Below are 19800 nucleotides of genomic sequence, written 5' to 3'. Positions count from 1 at the left end.
TAGACATCACTGGCTGAAATCTAATGATTGATCCCTCCGGGATCGAATGGTGTCACCCGCGGGTCGGCGGGAGCGCACACGCGCGCCCCCTGCCAGCAAAAACGTCGGGAGCGCGGAACCCGTTTTAAAACGTGGTTTTGCGCCTGAGTGCTGCCCTGCACACGTATATATACAGTGGCCGGGCGGCAAGCTGTTAAATGTCAAATATAATAGCGGCGAAGTATAGCAAAGTTGCAACATTGTATCTATTTGTATCTGAATAGAAACATCTGTATCCAAAATGGATACAAATAGATACAATGTTGCAACTTTGCTATACTTTTAAATGTCAAATATAATAGCAAAGCTTTCAGCAGGGACTCCGCTATTATATTTGCCGGCCGTAGACGGGACAAAAATCAGCCGATTTTTCCTTACCAACGGTGGTAACGTCGGCCGATTGAACGACCGATTTTTCGTTTTTTTTTTTTTTTAAAACGCCGGTTTTCGCCCCGTCTATGGCCTGCCTAAGTGTGCTGCAGTTTGCAGTGTGTTCAAGGAACATGCATTTCAGCGTGCGTTTCTGAAACATTCAAGTGTGAACAGGGACTCAAGACATTTTTGTTTTCGCCAAAGGAAACAAGGTGTTCCTGTTCAAGCCTATGGGACCCAAAGCGTCCAATTGTACCTCAGAATCTGCACTTGTAAACTGTTGATATACCATAACAGCACATATGTGCTGGAAGCTTCTGTAAACGCTCTGACTAGAAGACGGCTGCTAACTGGACGTAATAGGACAAGAGGTTCCGATTTTCATTTGAGCCTGGAGACTGGACAGGATAGAGTTAACCCACCGTTAGTCTGCAGCTTATCACAAGCTGGCTCAGCAGCAGCCGAACCAATGAGCAGCTTGAGCCCGCCTCCTGCTACTCGGCCAATCATCGCTGTGCACAAGGACGCTTCCTGCATGGCCAGCTGGGGAAAGTGAGTGTGAAGTTTGTCGCCTGTTTACTTTGTGAATGAGGAGCTGCATTTCCGCTTCATTGAGCTCTTCTGTAACCTGTGTGTCTGCACCGCCTGAATCCTGAACTTGGCTGTGCAGCTCCATTTCCAGCCTCAGTTCTCATTCAAGACTTCTCCAGAGCTAGGAACTTTCTCCACTCAATGAACTCATTTCCTTCTCTGATGTCATTAACCAGCCTGACCACAGAGCTTCCCCTGGGCTTGTAAGGACCTATGCCTGGTGCCTTTATCACAAGCTAGTAATATCTAGCAGAGGTGACTTCCTGCTTCCCCACACAGACATTTCCACCCAACATATGCTGCACTTTGCTGCTCTCACACCACCTAGGGAGGAGCTGGGAAGTCTCTTATTATGGTGAGCTCTTTGCTGGTGGCTGGACACAGTTGTGATAAAGCAAAAGGTCATTTGAGCAAACGTACGTCTTTGTCCTGAAAATCCTTGTTAAAGGTCCCTAGGTTGCGTCCATGTCTGCTTTAAGCAGCATCCAAATTAAAGAAGCCAACGCTCACCTGGCAGCGCTACACCGGCGAGTGGCCGAGCTTGAAGGCACGATACGGGAACAGGCGGAGAGCCTTATCCGCAAAGACGAGCATTACCAAGCGCTTTTAAAGGAGATCGTGGATACCAAAGACAGGTAGGTTACATCATCTGTGGTGGCCATATGGTGGTTCTGCATATTTATTACAGGTAGTTATATAGCGCCGTCAATTTACACACACACACACACACATATATATATATATATATAGTACAGTCACATCAGTCCCTAACGCTTTACCCCTGGTTCACATCTGTGCGGGTGGTGCCGCTGCGGATCCACACAAAAATCCGTGCACCCGCAGAGGAATGCAGACCCATGGGTGGGTGCCATTCATTATAATGGCATGCTGCCTGCACTGGAAATCGCAACCATACTGAGAACCTCGGTTCCCGTGTAGGCTGCGGTTTCCGAAGAAGTGCAGGGACTTCTTTCCTGTGTGTCATGGGCATGGGAGTCCATTCAAATGAATGGGCTATTGTGCCCACGCAAAACGCGGACCGCAAGAACACGAAGATATGAACCTAGCCTTAGGGCCAGTTCACACTACAAAACACACCCCAGATACAGACCACAAGAACACAATGATGTGAACCTAGCCTTAGGGCCAGTTCACACTCCAGATACAGACCACAAGAACGTGAAGATGTGAACCTAGCCTTAGGGCTAGTTCACACTACAAAACACACTCCAGATACAGACCTCAAGAACGTGGAGATGTGAACCTAGCCTTAGGGCCAGTTCACACTACAAAACACACTCCAGATACAGACCACAAGAACGTGGAGATGTGAACCTAGCCTTAGGGCCAGTTCACACTACAAAACACACTCCAGATACAGACCGCAAGAACGCGGAGATGTGAACCTAGCCTTAGGGCCAGTTCACACTACAAAAACGCACTCCAGATACAGACCGCAAGAACGCAAAGATGTGAACCTAGCCTTAGGGCCAGTTCACACTACAAAAACGCACTCCAGATACAGACCGCAAGAACGCGAAGATTTGAACCTAGCCTTAGGGCCAGTTCACACTACAAAAACGCACTCCAGATACAGACCGCAAGAACACGAAGATGTGAACCTAGCTTTATGGCCAGTTCACTCTACAAAAACGCACTCCAGGTAAATTTTTGTCTACAGTTCACACCACATGCAGTTCCTGTGCAGTATTGATGCAGTTTGCTATGTTCCAGTATGGTTCAGTGCAGAAAAAAAGCAGCATGTTCTACTTCCCTTTTTTTTTTTTTTCTTCTGCACAGAAAACTGACTGCACTGGTGTGAACTAGGGCTATTGGAATACACGGAAAACCCTGTGCATGCATTTTTGATGCAGGAAAAAAGCGCACTGGACTGCATCTAGTGTGAACTAGCCCTCAAGGGGTGCACAATCTTAGGTCCCTAACTTACATTCATACATACTAAGGCTAATTTAGACAGGAGCCAGTTAACCTGCCAGCATGTCTTTTTGGAGTGTGAAGGAAACCGGCAGAAACTCGCACAGGGAGAACATGCAAACTCCAGACAGGTGGTGCCATGACTAGGTCTTCCAATGTATGGACAATAATTTGTACATTATTAACCCCTTGATTGCCCCTAGATGTTAAACCCTTGCTAGCTGGTGTCATTAGTACATTGTACAGTATTATATCTGATTGCAGTATTCGTGTCACTAGGGACGTCAGTCAGTGTCCCTCCCAGCCAGTGTCTGTTAGCACCAGTGTGCGCGCCACACCATCACAGTCCCACTATAAGTCGCTGTTCACAGCCATTAACCCCTTGGTGCCAGTGCCTCCCGGCCCTTTAAGGGTTTCAGAAGCTGGGAGGCGGGGCTTATGGTCATGTGACTGCTGTGACACGGCGGTCACATGAGCGGGAAATGTCCCAATCGAAAGAGGAGATCGGGATCTTTCCGTGAGTACCGGACATGTGTGCTGGGAGCGCGCAGGGTGCGTGCTCTCAGCACATATGTTTTTTTTTAATAGAACGCAAATGTGCGGCCGCTCAATGTCTAGGCCCTGACGCCGGGAGGCCTCACATTTGCGTTCGGCCGGCGCCAAGAGGTTAAAGTGTTACTAAACCGACAACAGTAAAATCAGTCTGTATATGCAGTAAAGCATGCTTGTTATACTCACTGTGGAACCATAAGGGGTTAATACTCCGCATTGCATAAAAAGGCTGTTTGATCCTTTCTTCTCTGATCCTCCCCTTCTTCCACAGTCACCAATCCATCTGCTGATGGTACAAAGCCCTAGGAGACACTCTGCACATGCTCAGTTTGTGTAGTGCTAGAGAGGTGTTTTTTGCTTTTTTGGGGGGGGGAGGGTTAATGTGATTGCCACAGGGCACACTGGTACACTGTCCAGACAGATGGTCAGGGGTCATGCATCCTCATAGGGGAGTCAGAGGAGAATGAAAACTCCTCCTACAAGATTAATCAGTGCTCAGCTGGACACTGATAGAAGTCACAAGGCTGCTATATACTGCTGATGAGAAAAGGTATTTAGCAGTCCTATATTTACTAAAATAATTGCATTTCCATGTTCTGTGGGAGACCAGATACAGTTTGGGTTGCCACAGTACAGTTTTCCAAGTTGCCAGGAACCAGTAAGAAGGTGCAGCAAAATCCTGATGGAGGATTTTTCATTCCAAAGTGTTACTAAACCCAGGACCCTGCATTCACTATATCTAAGGTTGCCACCTCATCCCTTTAAAATTGAATACATATTAATTACACTGATTCTGAGGTTAATTTAATGCAGATAAGGCACTCAGTGAGTTTAATTACCCACAGAACCTGTGTAATTAATATGTGTTCAGTTTTAAAGGAATGAGGTGGCAACCCTGGATATAGTGAATACAGGGTCCTGGGTTTAGTAACACTTTGGAGTGAAAAATCCCCCATCAGGATTTCTCTGCACCCTCTTACTGGTTCCAGGCAACTTGCGAAAATCTGGGCTGGGATCTACATTATTTATTGTCCCTTTTTTATACATTTTTCATTTTCTTTTTACCAATGTAAAATGGACAGTAATGAATTTCAAAAGGAATGCGAATGCATACTGTCAGTGTAAGTCTGTGTCTGTTTAGGCCCATGATTAGAAATAGAATGACCCTTTCACACTGGCTGTGTCTAGTCCAGTGTTTCTCAACTCCAGTCCTCATGGACCCCCAACAGGTCATGTTTTCAGGATTTCCCTCAGATGAAACAGCTAATTACTAAGGCAGTGAAACTGATCAAATCACCTGTGCAAAATAATGGAAATCCTGAAAACATGACCTGTTGGGGGTCCATGAGGACTGGAGTTGAGAAACACTGGTCTAGTCTAATCAGCAAACCGATCATTTGATGAATGGAAGCAGAACAGATGTAGCTTTTGTGTCTTCATTTTTTTTCGCATGTAAATATCAGCGCTTTGGGGATCCATATTAGTTCTATGGGTGGTCAAATGTAAATAGACTAGCATCTGTGCACATTTGATTTACCTCCGCATTAGGTCCAAATAAACAGAAAAGGACCCAGATGGACTTTTACATCTGACCACCCATAGACTAACACAGACCTTCCAATCAGGGCCACCTGAAAAACTGACAAGTGTACCTGACTGAACCGTCTGTGTAAAAGAGACCAATACGTATTTGTCCTTTTATAAATATTGAGGAAAATTTAATGAATCTGCTGTGCCACTTTTATGGCATTATTCCCTATTGTTAATTTACTGCACCAAATTCATGAAACATTAGCAACACTTCTGGTTTTGACTGACTCGTGCACAAAATTCAGGCAGTTCTAAAATACGGCACTTTTACTTGTTACGTTGAATGCACGAAATGTAAAAGTGGCACTAATTAAGACCAACTCTTGGCAAACAGAGAGAGAAATTGCCACAGGCAGATTTTGTGAGTGTCTCATGCTCATTCTAAAAGTGATACCGCATGAGCCAAATTCAGATACAAATGCTAGACAGGTACATGAATTTGGCACATTCTTCACCACTTTTGGAAAGCATGAGAGACACTTTCACAAAATCTGCCCAAACTAGTCTTTATGAATTCCAGGGATTGTGGGTGTATGTGTAGATCACACGATTAAGGGGAAGTACTAGAGAAGTACAGCCAAAGCTTTCAGATCAGAGGAGTGCAGTTTGTTCTGCACTCCTGTGACCCATTTTTAGCCAACAGTGGGCTAAAATCTGCTGTTGGCTGGTGTCACTGTGCAATTCCAGTGTCTGAAAAGATCCTGACCATTATGATTGGGATCCACCGAGAAGCCTGGGTCGGCACCTGGCTCAGCCTCTCAGTGATCTGCCAAGAGCCTGAGCCAGCCTCTCCAGCCTGCTCCACAGCCCAGCACTCCAGTAAGCACTGGAGGGGTACAGCAGAGAGCTGGAGACTGACAGTCACAGCTCTCTGCTCAAAGTGGAGGGGAGAACTGAGCGATTGTGGTCTTTGATCACTCAGTTCTTTGTGTAGAGCCAGCGGAGCACAGATGCAGCATCGGATTGATTCATCCACCTAGGTGAGTATAAATGTTTTTATTTATTTATTTATAAAGTCCATACATCTCTTTTAAAGTGGAACTAAAGGCAACAATACCTAGCTCTGCTCCAACAATCCAACACCCACGAGGTCCCTCCTCAGCACCAGCATCTTCATTCCGGCTTCTTCCTGATGTTGTTCTTTGGCCATCTTGATTGGTTGATGTGGGATTACATCTCTCTGCACATGCATTGGAGTCATTCATCCCGCCATACTGGCACTGTGCTGGAAATGTATATGGATCAGCACCTGCACAGCGCTGTTTACATTCTGCAGAGGATTGCAAACAGGAAAGCAGGTTCATTTTAATGTAGGCACTCACTCTCTTCTACAATAAAACCTGCCTTCTGGCCAATAAATAAATAAAAATTACATTTGTTTCTGCTTTAAAGTTTGCATGTGCAGCTGAGCATGCATTCCAGGCACACTCTAACTGTGCCAGGAATGACTGACTCCCATGCACATGTGCAGGGTTGACATCATACCCCAACCAGCCAATGAAGAAAACCCACAAAACCCAGCACCTGGAGGTGGCTGGGGAGATGATGGCAGCCAGTGAGAAATGTAACTGCCAATTTGCCACAATGAGGAGGCGAGTGTATCTGTGAGTTTGGTTCCACTTGAATTCACTGATTTAAGCCTGCTTTCACACTGCCACAGAGCGTTTTTCCTGCAGCGCAGCTTACTTGTGTTTGTAACTTTATGGGAAAATGATGCTAACCAGATCCAGTTAGGTCCATATAGATTTGGACACAGGCACAATTTTCATACTATTGGCTCTGTATGGCACCAGAATAAAATAAAATGAAACAATCCAAATAAAGTTAAAGTGCAGACTTTCAGCTTTAATTCAAGGGGTTGAACATAAATATCAAGTACAAATTTTAAGAACTGTAACAGTTTATATGCACAGTTCCTCCATTTCAGGGGCTAAAATGTAATTGGACAAAAAAAAAAATCATAAAATGTTCATTTTTAATATTTTATTGAGAATCCCTTACTGGCAATGACTTCCTCAAGTCTGCAACCCTGGGTTTCCTCCTTTCTGATGCTTTGCCAGGCTCTAATTGCAGTTGTTCTTTGTTTGTGGGTCTTTCTGTCTTTAGTTTTGCCTTCAGCAAGTAAAATGCATGCTCAATTGGGTTGAAATCAGGTGATTGACTCAGGCATTGCAGAATATTCCACTTCTTTTTCTTCAAAAGTTCCTGGTTGCTTTTGCAGTGTGTTTTGGATCATTGTCCATCTGAACTGTGAAGTGCCATCCAATCAACTTTGCTGCATTTGGCTGATTTTGGGCTGACCGTATATCTGTAAACACTGCAGAATTCATCCGGCTGCTTCTGTCTTCTGTCACATCATCAATAAACACCAATGAGCCAGTGCCACTGGAAGTCATGCATGCCCATGCCATCACACTGCCTCCGCCATGTTTTACAGATGACATTGTATGCTTCAGATCATGAGCTGTTCCAAGCCTTCTCCACACTTTTTTCTTCCTGTCATTCTGGTACAGATTATTCTTAGTTTGATCCATCCAAAGAATGCTTTTTCAGAACTGGTCTGGCTTTTTTAGATTTGTTTTGGCAAAGTCTAATCTGGCTTTTCTTTTCTTCAGGCTTATGAATGGTTTGCACCTTGTGGTGATCCCTCTGTATTTGCTTTTGTGAAGTCTTCTCTTGATTGTAGACTGACAATGATACGCCCACCTCCTGGAGAGTGTCCTTCACTTGTCTGGATGTTGTGAATGGGTTTTTCTTTATCAGAGAGGATCCTGTGATCATCCAACACTGTTGTCTTCCATGGACATCCATGCCTTTTTATGTTGCTGAGCTCACCAGTGCATTCTTCTTTCTCCTACTGCCATTCCTAATGTTGCTGCTATCTCTCTGATGGATTTATTTCATTTTCGAAGCCTTACAATGGCTTGTTTCACTTGCATGGACAGCTCCTTTGAACGCATGATGTAGGTTCACATCAATAGATTCCAAATGATAATACTACACTTAGAATCAACTCCAGACCTTTTACCTGCCTAATCAATGAAGAAATAACAAAGGAGCAGCCCACACCTGGCCATAACCCCTGGTTCACAAATGTGCGGGCCACGTTTTGCATGGCCACAAGAGCCCATTCATTTGAGTGGACTCCCATGCCTGTGACACGCAGGGAAGAAGTCCCTGCACTTCTTTTTAAAACGCAGCCCGTGAACCTCGGTTCCCAGTACAGTTGCGTTTTCCAGTGCGGGTGGCGTGCCATTAAAACTAATGGCACCCGCTCGTGGGTCCGCATTTCTCTGTGCGGCTGCACGGATTTTTGTGCGGATCCGCAGCAGCACCACCCGCACAGATGTGAACCTAGGGTTAAACAGCTTTTGGTTCAATTCTCCAATTACTTTTGGTCCCTTTGAAAAAGGGGGGATAGCTACTCTTAAGTTGTAATTCCTAAACCCTTCCTCCAAGTTGGATGTACATACCCTCAAATTAAACCTGAGAGTGTGAACTTTTAGCCCATATCCATTATATAACTATAGCTTGAATATGTTTTGGTAAATACCTGAAAAAAGCTAAAATTGTGCCTGTGTCCAAATATATATGGACCTAACTGTATATTATGTCTCGTGTGTTTGCGCTTTCTGAAAGTGCACCAAAAATCCTGCATGCTGCATCTTTGGTATGCTTTCAAAAAGCACCAAACACACAGAACGCAATATAACTATAGCGAAGCGCAGTTAGCCTGCCCAAAACAGTGTGAAAGCAGGCTGTTTCCAAAAACCATTACATTCCAGGAATGCCTCTGGTGAAAACAGTTGCTAGTGCGCTTATGTTTGCTTTCAACTAACTGTCAAGCCATCAAATGGTTGTCATCATAGCTGATCATTTGTGAAGCACCACGGCACCTGCAGAGCAGAGGCTAAGCTGGCCGCTTCCTTTGTTGTAAAGGTGAGAAGGGTTTAGTTCCACTTTAAGGGGAAGAGTCCCTGTGTGATCTGCTTCACTTCAAGTGTTACTAATGCTAGCCACACTAGTCAAAAAATCATTTGAACGTATTTCTGAATAATGAACACACGGTTGTGAGAGAAAACAATATTGCCATCATGTAATGACTGATTTTCAAGCAATAAATTGTTCAATGGACATCTGTTTTGTCACATATGCACAGTATGAACAGTTTGATTATTATCGGGCGAGAAACACATTAGCCTTTCAACTTATAGTCCAATGTAGAACAGCCATATTGGAAGAAGAGGAATAGTCTTGGGACGTACATAAAATGCACTATAAGGATGGCTGATGAGCAGAGAAAAAGTCGGGCAGATAACAAGTTAACGATCACTGATATGGAGAATGTACCTATCTGAGTAATAAAATAAAACTGCATTTTTTTTTTTTCAATATTTTTCATTATAAAAGTAAAAGAATGCAACATAAGACTAGTGTGCTATTTGACACTGTTTTTAATATACTAAGACGGTTTCTCAACTAGGGTTCCTACAAAGGTTGCTAGGGGTCCATTGAGCAACGAGCAATATCCGCCTCCCAGACAGGTTCCCGCTGAAACCATTAATATTTTTAGCAATCTAGAAGGGGGTAATTCTTCTCAATGACCACAAGTGTAAGGAACATTCTTCCCACTGGCCATCACACAAATGTATCATCAGCTGTCGATACAGTAATGTTTAGCAGGGGTTCCCCGAGACCAAAGTCATTTCAAGGGTTCCTCTGTGTTTGAAGAGGTTAAGAACGGCTGTACTAACACATCAATATCTGGTTCAATGGATGTAGTAGCAATTCTCAATGAATTCCTAAGGTGCTCATCAGATAGTTTGGTTCTAATTTTGCCCTTTTGTGTGCTATATCCCTGAAATTAGTTGCTCACAAATATAGATGCTGCCGAAAAAGGATTATATGAATAAGGCGTAATTGTGAAGAGTGGGACATTTTTTCTTTGGGAAGGTGAACTTATAAAAGTCCAGTAAACAGACACTGTCAAATTTTTCTTCAGCCATTTTTAGAAAAAATCCCCCCCCCCCCCTTCAAAAAAATGAACATTTTAAAATAAGTTTACAATTTTGTGTTAGGACACTTTTTCACAACCATCTTGGGCTGCATGTGGCTTGTGGGGCACGGGTTGAAGACACCCAGCATAGAAGGTCCAGCCCAGTCCGCCTGAAGAAGAACATAGCTGGTGTTAATGATGTCACTGCTTCAACAGAGTTTTAATCCCATGCACAGGAACTCTACACAGGATGGTATAAATCTGAAGGTGTAAAAAAGTTGAATGGCTCATGGAATACAAGGTGCTCACTTCTCTGTGTGAGAGCTGCAGTGCCAGAAGTATTGAACTGACTGTAGTATCGGGCACATACAAATGTATAAATATAAGTAAAAGCAATCCGCTCTGTTAACACCCCTGCCTAGAGGTAATAATTTATAAGGTTGTCTGTGTCTGGAGTTCCATTTTAAATAATAAAGAAACACTGTAGGTAAAACCAGAGCAGGTCATAATTGCTGGCCCATTATGCACACAATCTGTTGGTCCTTTTTTGTTATGCACATGTTATTTATTTTTCTTTTACTTTGTTCTAGTGTGCTCTCTTCTCCTTTTTTTTTTTTTTTTTTTCTGTATAATGATTTTACATAATGCAGTTTACACTGTACCCAATGTACTGTGGAGACAAAGATGGTTAATCCTGTTTAGTACAGAAGACCGGAAAAAAAGTAAAGTTAGGACATACCAAGATGACAGTTGATACTATATGTGGCAGCAATCCGCCCAGCCACCACACATATGTGTCCACAGCAGCAGGAGGTTGTGTGCTAAGAACACACTCACTATGTGCTCCCAACACACTAACAGAGCTGCCGCCATCAGGTCTTGGTCAAGGCTGCTGATTGGGAGCCAGCAAGGTAGGCTCCTTATCATGTGACTCTGACAAGAGCCAATGACAGAGGTCATAACCTGAGTATAAACAGGTTTTTTTTTTTTTTTGTGTGTTTATTTTTGCTGTTTGTATGTAATTGTACATCCAGTCCCTAGATAAAGACCGTTTGCATCCAGTGATGATCATCTGTCTCTAATTGCATCTAATCGCATAACCAGTGATTACATGCTAACAGCGACAGACAGCATTGCCCAGGTTTCCCACCCACAGCTGTCCTCAACCACCTTTGATTCCTGCCACAAAAATCCATCGATTCATGCTGCAGGAATTTGCAGGCCCTATCCATGTGAATAAAGCCTAATGCAGGCCATAGATGGGGAGAAAAACGGCCGATTTTTCGTCTGAAAATAAAACCGGCCGATTATCTTATCGTTAGTGGACGATTTTGTCGGCCGTTTTTCGTGTATTTTGGACTTTCAGATTATCGGTGATGTTGGAAAATTTTCGAAAAACGCCCGACTTTATCCTCATTGATGGTCAAAAACGAACGATCGTTTTCCGAAAAAGGATCACAAAGGCCACAAAATGACATCATTTCCCGTTATAGGTTACTCATTAATCGGCCGATTTTCGTAATAATTGGTGGTCAGGTAAGTTTTTTAGACCGACCGATAGTTCGTTAATCGGCTGAAAATCTGCCATTTTTCTCCCCATCTATGGCCTGCATTAGTCTGTTGCAATGATGATTTAGAAATTCATTCAGCAGAAAGAGAAAAAAGACACCCACCTTGCCTTTCATTCCAAATCCATGACTGACTTGTTCACAGGGCAGCAGCTGCATAATTTCTTTCATCGCTAGGTGTTCCATGGAATTGGACGCCAAAACATATTAGGGCTTTCTGGCAAGTCTGACGACTTCTGATATCTGCCTTCTCTTCGGATGAGCACTGCCCATTAATCCATTAATGTGGTGTTGCTGTGCCACACATTTTACCAAACCGCGAAAAAGACCATATACTTCTCCATGTGAATCTTCACAAACTGACAAGGAAAAATTTAGGTGCAGGTATTAAAACCTTCGTACTTTTCTTTATGAGCATATTTGATGTACTTATGGGACACAGGGCACTTTTAGGGTTTCAAACAATATACATATTTCCTTACGGACTTTCCTGTCACCTTGGATACTTTCCTGAGTGCCTGTGAATGCACCATTCTGTGTAAATCTCTGGTTCATTTTAATGCTGTTGACTACTTTAGCCTGTCGCACACTATCAAATTCAACCCTTAGCCCTGGTTCACATTGATGCTGTGCGGAATTTGCAGCGTTTTCAGTGAGAATTCTGCACCGCATCAGAATTGCACCCTGTTCATGCCAACCGCTGAGGGTGTGTATGTTAAGTTAACAACCCCCCCCCCCGCCCCCAAAAGTGCTCCGCAAAATGCGGTGCGATGTGCAGAATCGGATAGGTGTGAATACCTACGTGATCCGATTCTAGTGTGGACCCAAAAAAGGGTCCTGCACTTTTTTGGTGCGGTGCGATTAGAGCCATACATAATGTATGGCTCCGATCACACCGCACACAAATTGCATGTGATTTGCACAGGAATGGGGTGCAGTTCCTGTGCGAATCCCATGCAATATACTGCATCGCACAAGTATGAACACAGGATTATGCCTAATGCACACTATGAGAAAAAAAAAAAAAAAAAACACTTTAGGAGCGATCGTCCAATAATCTGATCATTAGTACACAGCTTTCGAAAGACTATCACAAAAATATCTGAAGGGACAAGCACAAACATTTTTCTCGTAAGAACCTATGAATTTTGTGTAAGTAGTATAGTATTTTTTTAACAAACAAAATCAAGTGACCAAGACCACGCATGCTTGGAAATGAAAGCATACAATACATTACATCACTTCTGAAGTTGTATTCTGTCTTAAGTTAATTTTTTTAACTTTAGTAACCTATTTGTTTTTGATGTGAGACTAGCATGCAAAACAACTGACAATTTATTGTCTGATATTCTTATCGTGTGTGCTAGGCTTTATTAAAAAGTTTTAGTGTCCAATTCCCTTCTTGATTCATCTTTACATGATACTTGGATATCACAAGTCACTGCAAATAATGCAGTATTGTTTTCAGCTGGGTGTGGGAGGTCTGGCCAGCTGGAAATTTCTTTTTTTTTTTAGACCACTTATCAATTGCCAACACAAATCATCTGCCTATAGAGATATAAAGAGTGTTTGTCATAGGAAAATCAAGCGGTTATTGTAGAAGATGCAAAGTTTTACTAACTAGACATTTAACATGCAGCTTGCTCTGGTATTGTGTGGCCTGGCTCTTGTGAAGAATCTGGGTGACAATTGAGGCATAGATGGTGTAAATTGTACCTAATGCAACTATCAAAAATGTAATTAAAAAGGCAAATTTAAAAAAATCTTTTATAATTTACTAAATGTCCTTGATCCTTCTTCCCTTTTTTTTTTTTTTATTTGACAAGTGGCCCTGTTATCCCCATAACACACCTCCTATATGTTGGCTTTTACTCCACCCCCTTTTCAATCCCAAATTAAGGGCCGTTCCTGTGGGAGGAGGTATAGCCAGAACAAAGTCTCGCCCCTTTTCTAAACTGAATTGTTTGTCAATTTTATGAACGAGCAGTGCTGATCCATTCATTACAGTGACAGATCACTCAGAGCTGTGGCTCTATGTGTGTCTATCAGAAGCTGCCTATATACACCACATGCATACCAGAGAGCTACATGAACTTTCACTTTTATGAATTGTCAATCAGCAATGATGGGCTGGTGTGGTATATATTTTAATTTTTTTAATTTTATTTCCGCTACTTATATAGCGCCGTCAATTTACGCATTGCTTTACATATATATATTTCATTCACATCAGTCATACCACATCCCAACTTGGATGATCGCTTATTTATAAAACTGAAAGTTCACACAGTGCTGCAACACCATTGACCAGGTTTTGTATGTGTAAAAGCAGCATAGATAGACAAACCGTTCCACAGGCTGTATGATATATATATATATAATTTTTTTTTTTTAATGAAGAGCAGTACTGGTCTCCAGACTAAACCCTTCTGCCAGAGACCAGAGCTGTGACTTGCAAATCTATCTCTTTCCTCCATAGAAAATAAGGGACAGATCGGAACACTACCAAGTGCTGTATGCACTGGGTCCTCTAGGGAGTTAAAAAAAAAAAAAAAAAAAAAGTGATGGATTATACATATTTGGCTCATCTTTGTTACCAATCCACCAAAATGCTGTTTGCAGCAGTTGACAAAATCTACCTTTTGCAGTGCCCCTAGAGAAAAGGGATGTACTGCTTACCCTGACCCCCTGCCTGGTAGGCTCTAGCACTTTCCTCTTCTCCCAGATGCCTCTATTTGTGGGTAGTCCCTCAACATAATCATGTAGAATGCAGGGCTGTTAACTCTGCACTATAGAGGAGACGGGAGTGTGACCACGGCTAGGCACACCTTAGAGAGGAGGCGTTGCAGGACCAGTCACACTGTTGGAGGGACCCCGTCAGACCCAGGAAGTCTGGCTTGACAGCAGGTCTGAAGACCTTTTGCACTGACTGGGAGAGGTTGCAATGGGGGCCGTGTAGTTGCCCTTCGGTCACACAGCATGGGTTTGACAAACGTGGATAGGTGAATAAAAGACTTCAGGAGGTGTTTGGGGGCGGGGGTAACCTAAAAGAAAATTATTCAAAATTATAGGTGTGCTTTTAATTGCAAACAGAAAATTGAGGGCTGGGACTTGGCCATCTTGGGTATGCAATCCAGTAGAGAGGAGTGAATCTCAACTGTGTGTTTAGCTGCTTATAGTTATGCTTTAATAAGGTGTTCTTTCACAGGATGCTTGCTAGAGAATATTAATATACAAGCAGTTGCTTGTTAGGGTACAGTAATGCAAATATTGTGGGCCCAGATAAGTTTAATCTCTCTTATGTTTAATTGGGACTGCATGGTTGATACAAACATAATGATCAATGATTCCTACTACATCCTGGTCATCAGGATCTTCAGTCTTTTTATTTTTTTTATTAATTAAAGGTCAGCAGCTACAAAAGCATAAGTTCACCTTTTGGAAACATGTTACATGTTCAACCTGTTTTGGGGTTGGAACATGTAACCATTCCCGCTCCTGCAGCTCTCCTCCCAATCCCCTCTCCCTGTGACAGCAGGCAATGGATCTTCTCCCCGTACCCACTGTCAGAATTTGAAAAGAGCATAGCCATTCTGTTTGTTCTGTGTTCTGTGAATAAATGCTTACAAGCACCATCAGTGTTTGCGGCTGATGGCTTGTAACTCTCAAAGAGTTGTGAGGACGCTGATGAGCTCTCTCAAAGTCCATTGAGCTTCCTTTCATTCAGTAACTGCCTGATTGTATTTGAGGTACAGGCAGACAGCTACCCTGACAATTTGAAAGAGCATGACATCTGCTGATTGTGGGTGCAATGATTTACAGGCTCATAAGAGAAAAATAATAAATGTATTTTTTTTCAATTTAAGGCGAATTTATCCTTTTAAAAATCAGGTACTTACTAGTGCCTGATGTCCAGTGGTGTCCAGGGAAGTTGTTCTTACTGCTGTGGGTTCCTGGTGTCACCTTCTTGTATATGGGAGCAGGCTGTGACTTCCTGATGAAACACAGTTGGCTCCCTACTGTGCATGTGCAAGATTGTATGGTCATGTGGGACTGGTCCTGTAGCCTCCTGTGACATATCCCAGGAGGCTTCAGGTAGGAGGGTGTGCCTAAGTGCACATCATTCCCCCATAGACAAGATTTGACGCAGTAGGAGTGTGTTTAAAAAGGTTTAGTTTGGGTGCTCTTGATGTTTCTGATGCCATAAAATTGGAGTGCTGTGTACACATTTTCTAGTGTTCGGACTCCGTTTTAGGAGAGTGAACTTTAAATAGGCAGATTTTTCTGTGTGAATAACTTTATTTTTCTTGTTTTGAGCTGTATACAATATAATGCATATTATTGATGTTATGGTTTCCACATTTTAACAGGGAGTTGGCTGAACTACGGAAGAGGCTGATACATTCTGAAGAAGAAACGCAAAGAGTAGCAGCAACCATTAAGGATAAGGACAGGGAGCTGGAGCGAGTCCGACATCATAGCAGGCTTCTAGCTCAGATATGTCAAAGGCGACCACTCTTGGAAACTTTGGTTTCTCTCATGGCTGAAGCAGAAGGAATGCCTTGTTTGCCTGCCCTGGAAGTTGAGAGAAGCAATGGTCTTTTAAATGCTGTAGACTACCTTCAGAGTGAGGAAGACCTTGAAGACTCTGATACAGACAGAACACTTTTTGGAACGACTGTCTGAGATAAATAGTTTATTTGTATTTTTAAATGTAACTCAAGCCTTTTTTAAATTTTGGACAGTGTGGAGGAGGTTGGGAACCTCTGTTGGGGAGATTCACACTCACTTCCTGACCTCTGCTACCAGTGTTTTGGGAAGGGGAAATCTCCAGTGTGGTGACAACAAAAAAAAGCCACTAGAGGCGCTAGTTCTTTCTGTTTTAAAAAAAAAAAAAAGAAGGTTTTATTGCTATTGGATTCTTGTTAAAGATATTTCCCCTTAGCCTAGGTTAACACCTATGCGTTTTCCGCAGCGTTTTGCAGAAATGCACTACAATACATTTTAACATAATTTCTGATGGGACAGGTTCACATCTCTGCGTTTTTCACCTGGTGCGTTTTTTTGTAAACAGTCAGGGACTTTTTTTAAATGAAAAAAGCTGAGTTTTTGGTTCTGTAGACACTAATGGAAACGCTGCAGAAAAGCATGTGGTGTGTTTTTGTCGCGTTTTTGATGTGTTTTTAAATCTGCCTAGTAACAACAAAAAAAAATTCAAAATGCGTCAAACGCATGCGCAAAACGCACTGCAGAAACGGATCAAACGCGAATTGCATAGGTGTGAACCTAGCATAACTTCCTATCTCATTGATAAAGTCAGTGAGACATGAACTGATGGGAACCCCCAATGTGCTGGTGCACAGACAGCAATTAAAGGGAAAATATAATGGTTTGGAGGTCTGTTTAAGATAAACAGGCATTAGCATTTATATAATTTTTTTTATAACTGCATACCTATACATATCTGGTGCAGACTGAAAACTTTTAACTTCTTTTACATTTTTGCTGTGTGTTTTAACGTATTATATCAGGTGTTAATATGCTTTGTTTAAAGGCAACCTTTAAAAATAATGGGCTGCCAATGAGCCAAAATGGCCAGAAAATGGGACAAGTCCCAATATTTGTAACACACTTCAAGTGTTGCCTTGCTGTTTAACATGAATGGCAACCCATATAACTGGGCCTTAAAGTTTATCTCTAGCCAAAATATTTATTTTGTGAACTATTGCCACTGTGGAGGAAAGTGAAGAGGAATGCACAATTTTACAGTCCTCATGCACACTAGACTTTTTTTTACAGCTGCTGTTTTTTGGCTTTTGACATTTTTTTTTTTTTTTTCTCTACAGCCAGTAAACCCCCCAGCATGTTTTCCTATGTGTCCATGCACACACAGACTGTAATCAACATTTATTTGGCTGGAAAAAAACCCCCAGTACTAGTGGGTTTCTAGAGGAGTTTTTTAGCTGTAAAAACAGTCTAACACTGACAAACGTGGTAAATCGTGGCAAACCAGGGTTTTTGGACTTTTTTTTTTTTTTTGACCCAAAAACATATTTTTTTTTTTTTCTTTTTTGGTAAAAAAAAAATAAAAACCGCAAATGCGGTTAAACGCTGAAAAACTCACGTTTTTAATGTGACTTTACACAGGTAACATTATCCAGTGTGCATGGAGCACGTGAATCGGAGGACAGAGGTTATGGCTATAGATGCACTTACTTAGAAACGCATTTTATATTTTTTAATAAAAATCAAGGTTCCTTATTTTTTTTTTTTTTTTAACTTATAATTTGACACCTTTTTACCATGCGTAAAATACATGGTGAAATGATGACAGCTGGTGAATTATATAAAAGAAACACAAACTATCCACAGGTTACAAGCTCCAGTTGCAGAAATCTAGGTACTGTCAAGAGAACTTCAGTGAACCTCTTACAAGCATGTGGGCTGATAACCCCACTGGTAGACCCGAAAGTTATCTAGAGATGCACTAGACCCTTTCATGCCTCAGAGATCTAATGGGAGAAATTCAGGCATTTGGGGCCATAATGAATATTACTTGTCACGTTTGGGAAATTAAGTGTTTTCCATTGACCTGCTTCCTCTCTATTTCTGTGAACCCGGAATGGAAAACTACTAATAATTTACAGTCTAGATGTAAAATTAAAGAGGTTTCTATTACTGTACAGCTGGCCTTTCCCAATAGTTTAGTGATATAGTAAACTGACTAATGCATTTACTTTCCTAATGGCTATTTTTACCTGAGTGTACTGGAGTTATGGTTTCTGTTAGCTGCAGGATAAGCACAACCTAGCCAAGTTTTGCACAGCGGAATGGATTCAATAAAGGCCAATAGGCTGTTCACGTTGCAATGGAATTTTCTGTTAGCTTAAAGCGATTCTAAAGGTTCTTTTTTTTTTTTTTTTTTTTAAACATGTCTATACTTACCTACTGTGTGCAGTGATTTTGCACAGCGCAGCCTGGATCCTCCTATTCTTGAGTCCACAGGCTCTCCTGGCCCTTCCCTCCTGTTGGGTGCCCCCACAGCAAACCGCTTACTATGGGGGCACCCCCTGCTTTGTGTGTGTCCATTCACACATGGAGCTGTGGCTTGGCCCCACTCCCGTCTCCTCATTGGCTGACTGTGATTGATAGCAGTGGGAGCCAATGGCTTCTACTTGCTGTCTCAGTCAATGAGGAGGCAGAGATCCAGGATAGCCGAGGCTGTCATTCACATCAATGGATCACGATGAGGCTCAGGTAAGTATTGAGGGGGCTTGGGACACTGCTGCACACAGAAGGATTATTACCTTCATGTATAGAATGCATGAAGGTAAAAAAACTTTAGTTTTTACAACCACTTTAAAGTGGTAGTAAACTCCCCCAAAAAATCTAAAATATCTCCTCCCTGCAAGTTAAGAGCATAATGTGCTAATATGCATCGCATGCTAGCACATTATGAAAGACTTACTTGAAAATGAGGCCCTCCAGCAGAGCGCTGTCGCAGCTCCCCGAGGCTTCTATCTTTACCTTCTGCGTTCGCAGGCTGCGGTCATCTGGCTGAGCTGCGATGTTGTCACGATATGCGTGCTGGAGTTCTGGCCACAGCACGGCTCTCTCAAGGACAGTACACTGGTGCACAATTAGGAGATATTTACAGTACCTACAGGTAAGCCTTATTGAAGGCTTACCTGTAGGTAAAAGGTACAAAATTGGGTTTACTTTCACTTTAATGAATGTGGTGAAAATTCACTATGCAAAGAATGCCCAATCATAAGTAAGGAAAATAGAAAAACAGTATTTTTGCTTGCTCATGATTGGATAATGTAGGTCAACAGCAGCATTTTGTAACATGAACTTAAATTGCTTTTTAGTTATTGGTCATGTATTATAATAGTTTCATGGATAGAAATCTTCTATCTCCTGTTGTTGGATTCTTTGAAATAACTGCTGCTATATAAATCTACATATATATGTTAAAAAGGTGTAAATATTGGGCATGAACTCCCTTTATTAAAGTGACACAATTTACCTGTTTTCCAAAAAATAATCTAAACACAACCACTACTTAATAGCCCTTTAATCTATTTTTCAAGAAATAGTTTCTTACTGCGCTCTGTCTCCTAATGTCTTCCATGTGCTTTTGAATCTCTTCTTCTC

General features: G+C 42.1%; 2 protein-coding genes across 2 annotated transcripts in view; one reads left to right on the top strand and one right to left on the bottom strand.

Moving 5' to 3' along the window:
- The window catches only part of CAPS (calcyphosine), a 67707-nt gene extending 55705 nt beyond the window's left edge, over positions 1-12002 (bottom strand). The window contains exon 1 of the mRNA XM_089675747.1: positions 11749-12002. The gene's annotated coding sequence lies outside the window, so the exon portion shown is untranslated. The remainder of the gene's footprint in view (positions 1-11748) is intronic.
- Positions 940-18512, top strand: VMAC (vimentin type intermediate filament associated coiled-coil protein). Its single transcript, XM_089675752.1, has 2 exons — positions 940-1637; positions 16014-18512. The coding sequence occupies exons 1-2, from the start codon at positions 1468-1470 to the stop codon at positions 16327-16329; spliced, it is 486 nt and encodes a 161-aa protein (XP_089531878.1). The 5' UTR covers positions 940-1467; the 3' UTR covers positions 16330-18512.
- Positions 18513-19800: the final 1288 nt, after the last annotated feature.

The sequence above is a fragment of the Staurois parvus genome, unplaced genomic scaffold (assembly GCF_062004578.1).
Source record: "Staurois parvus isolate SC_StPar_1 unplaced genomic scaffold, SC_StPar_1.0 ptg000013l, whole genome shotgun sequence".
Classification (NCBI taxonomy): domain Eukaryota; kingdom Metazoa; phylum Chordata; class Amphibia; order Anura; family Ranidae; genus Staurois; species Staurois parvus.
Note: the sequence above shows the minus strand (reverse complement) of the source record. Positions and strands in the feature narration are given on the sequence as shown.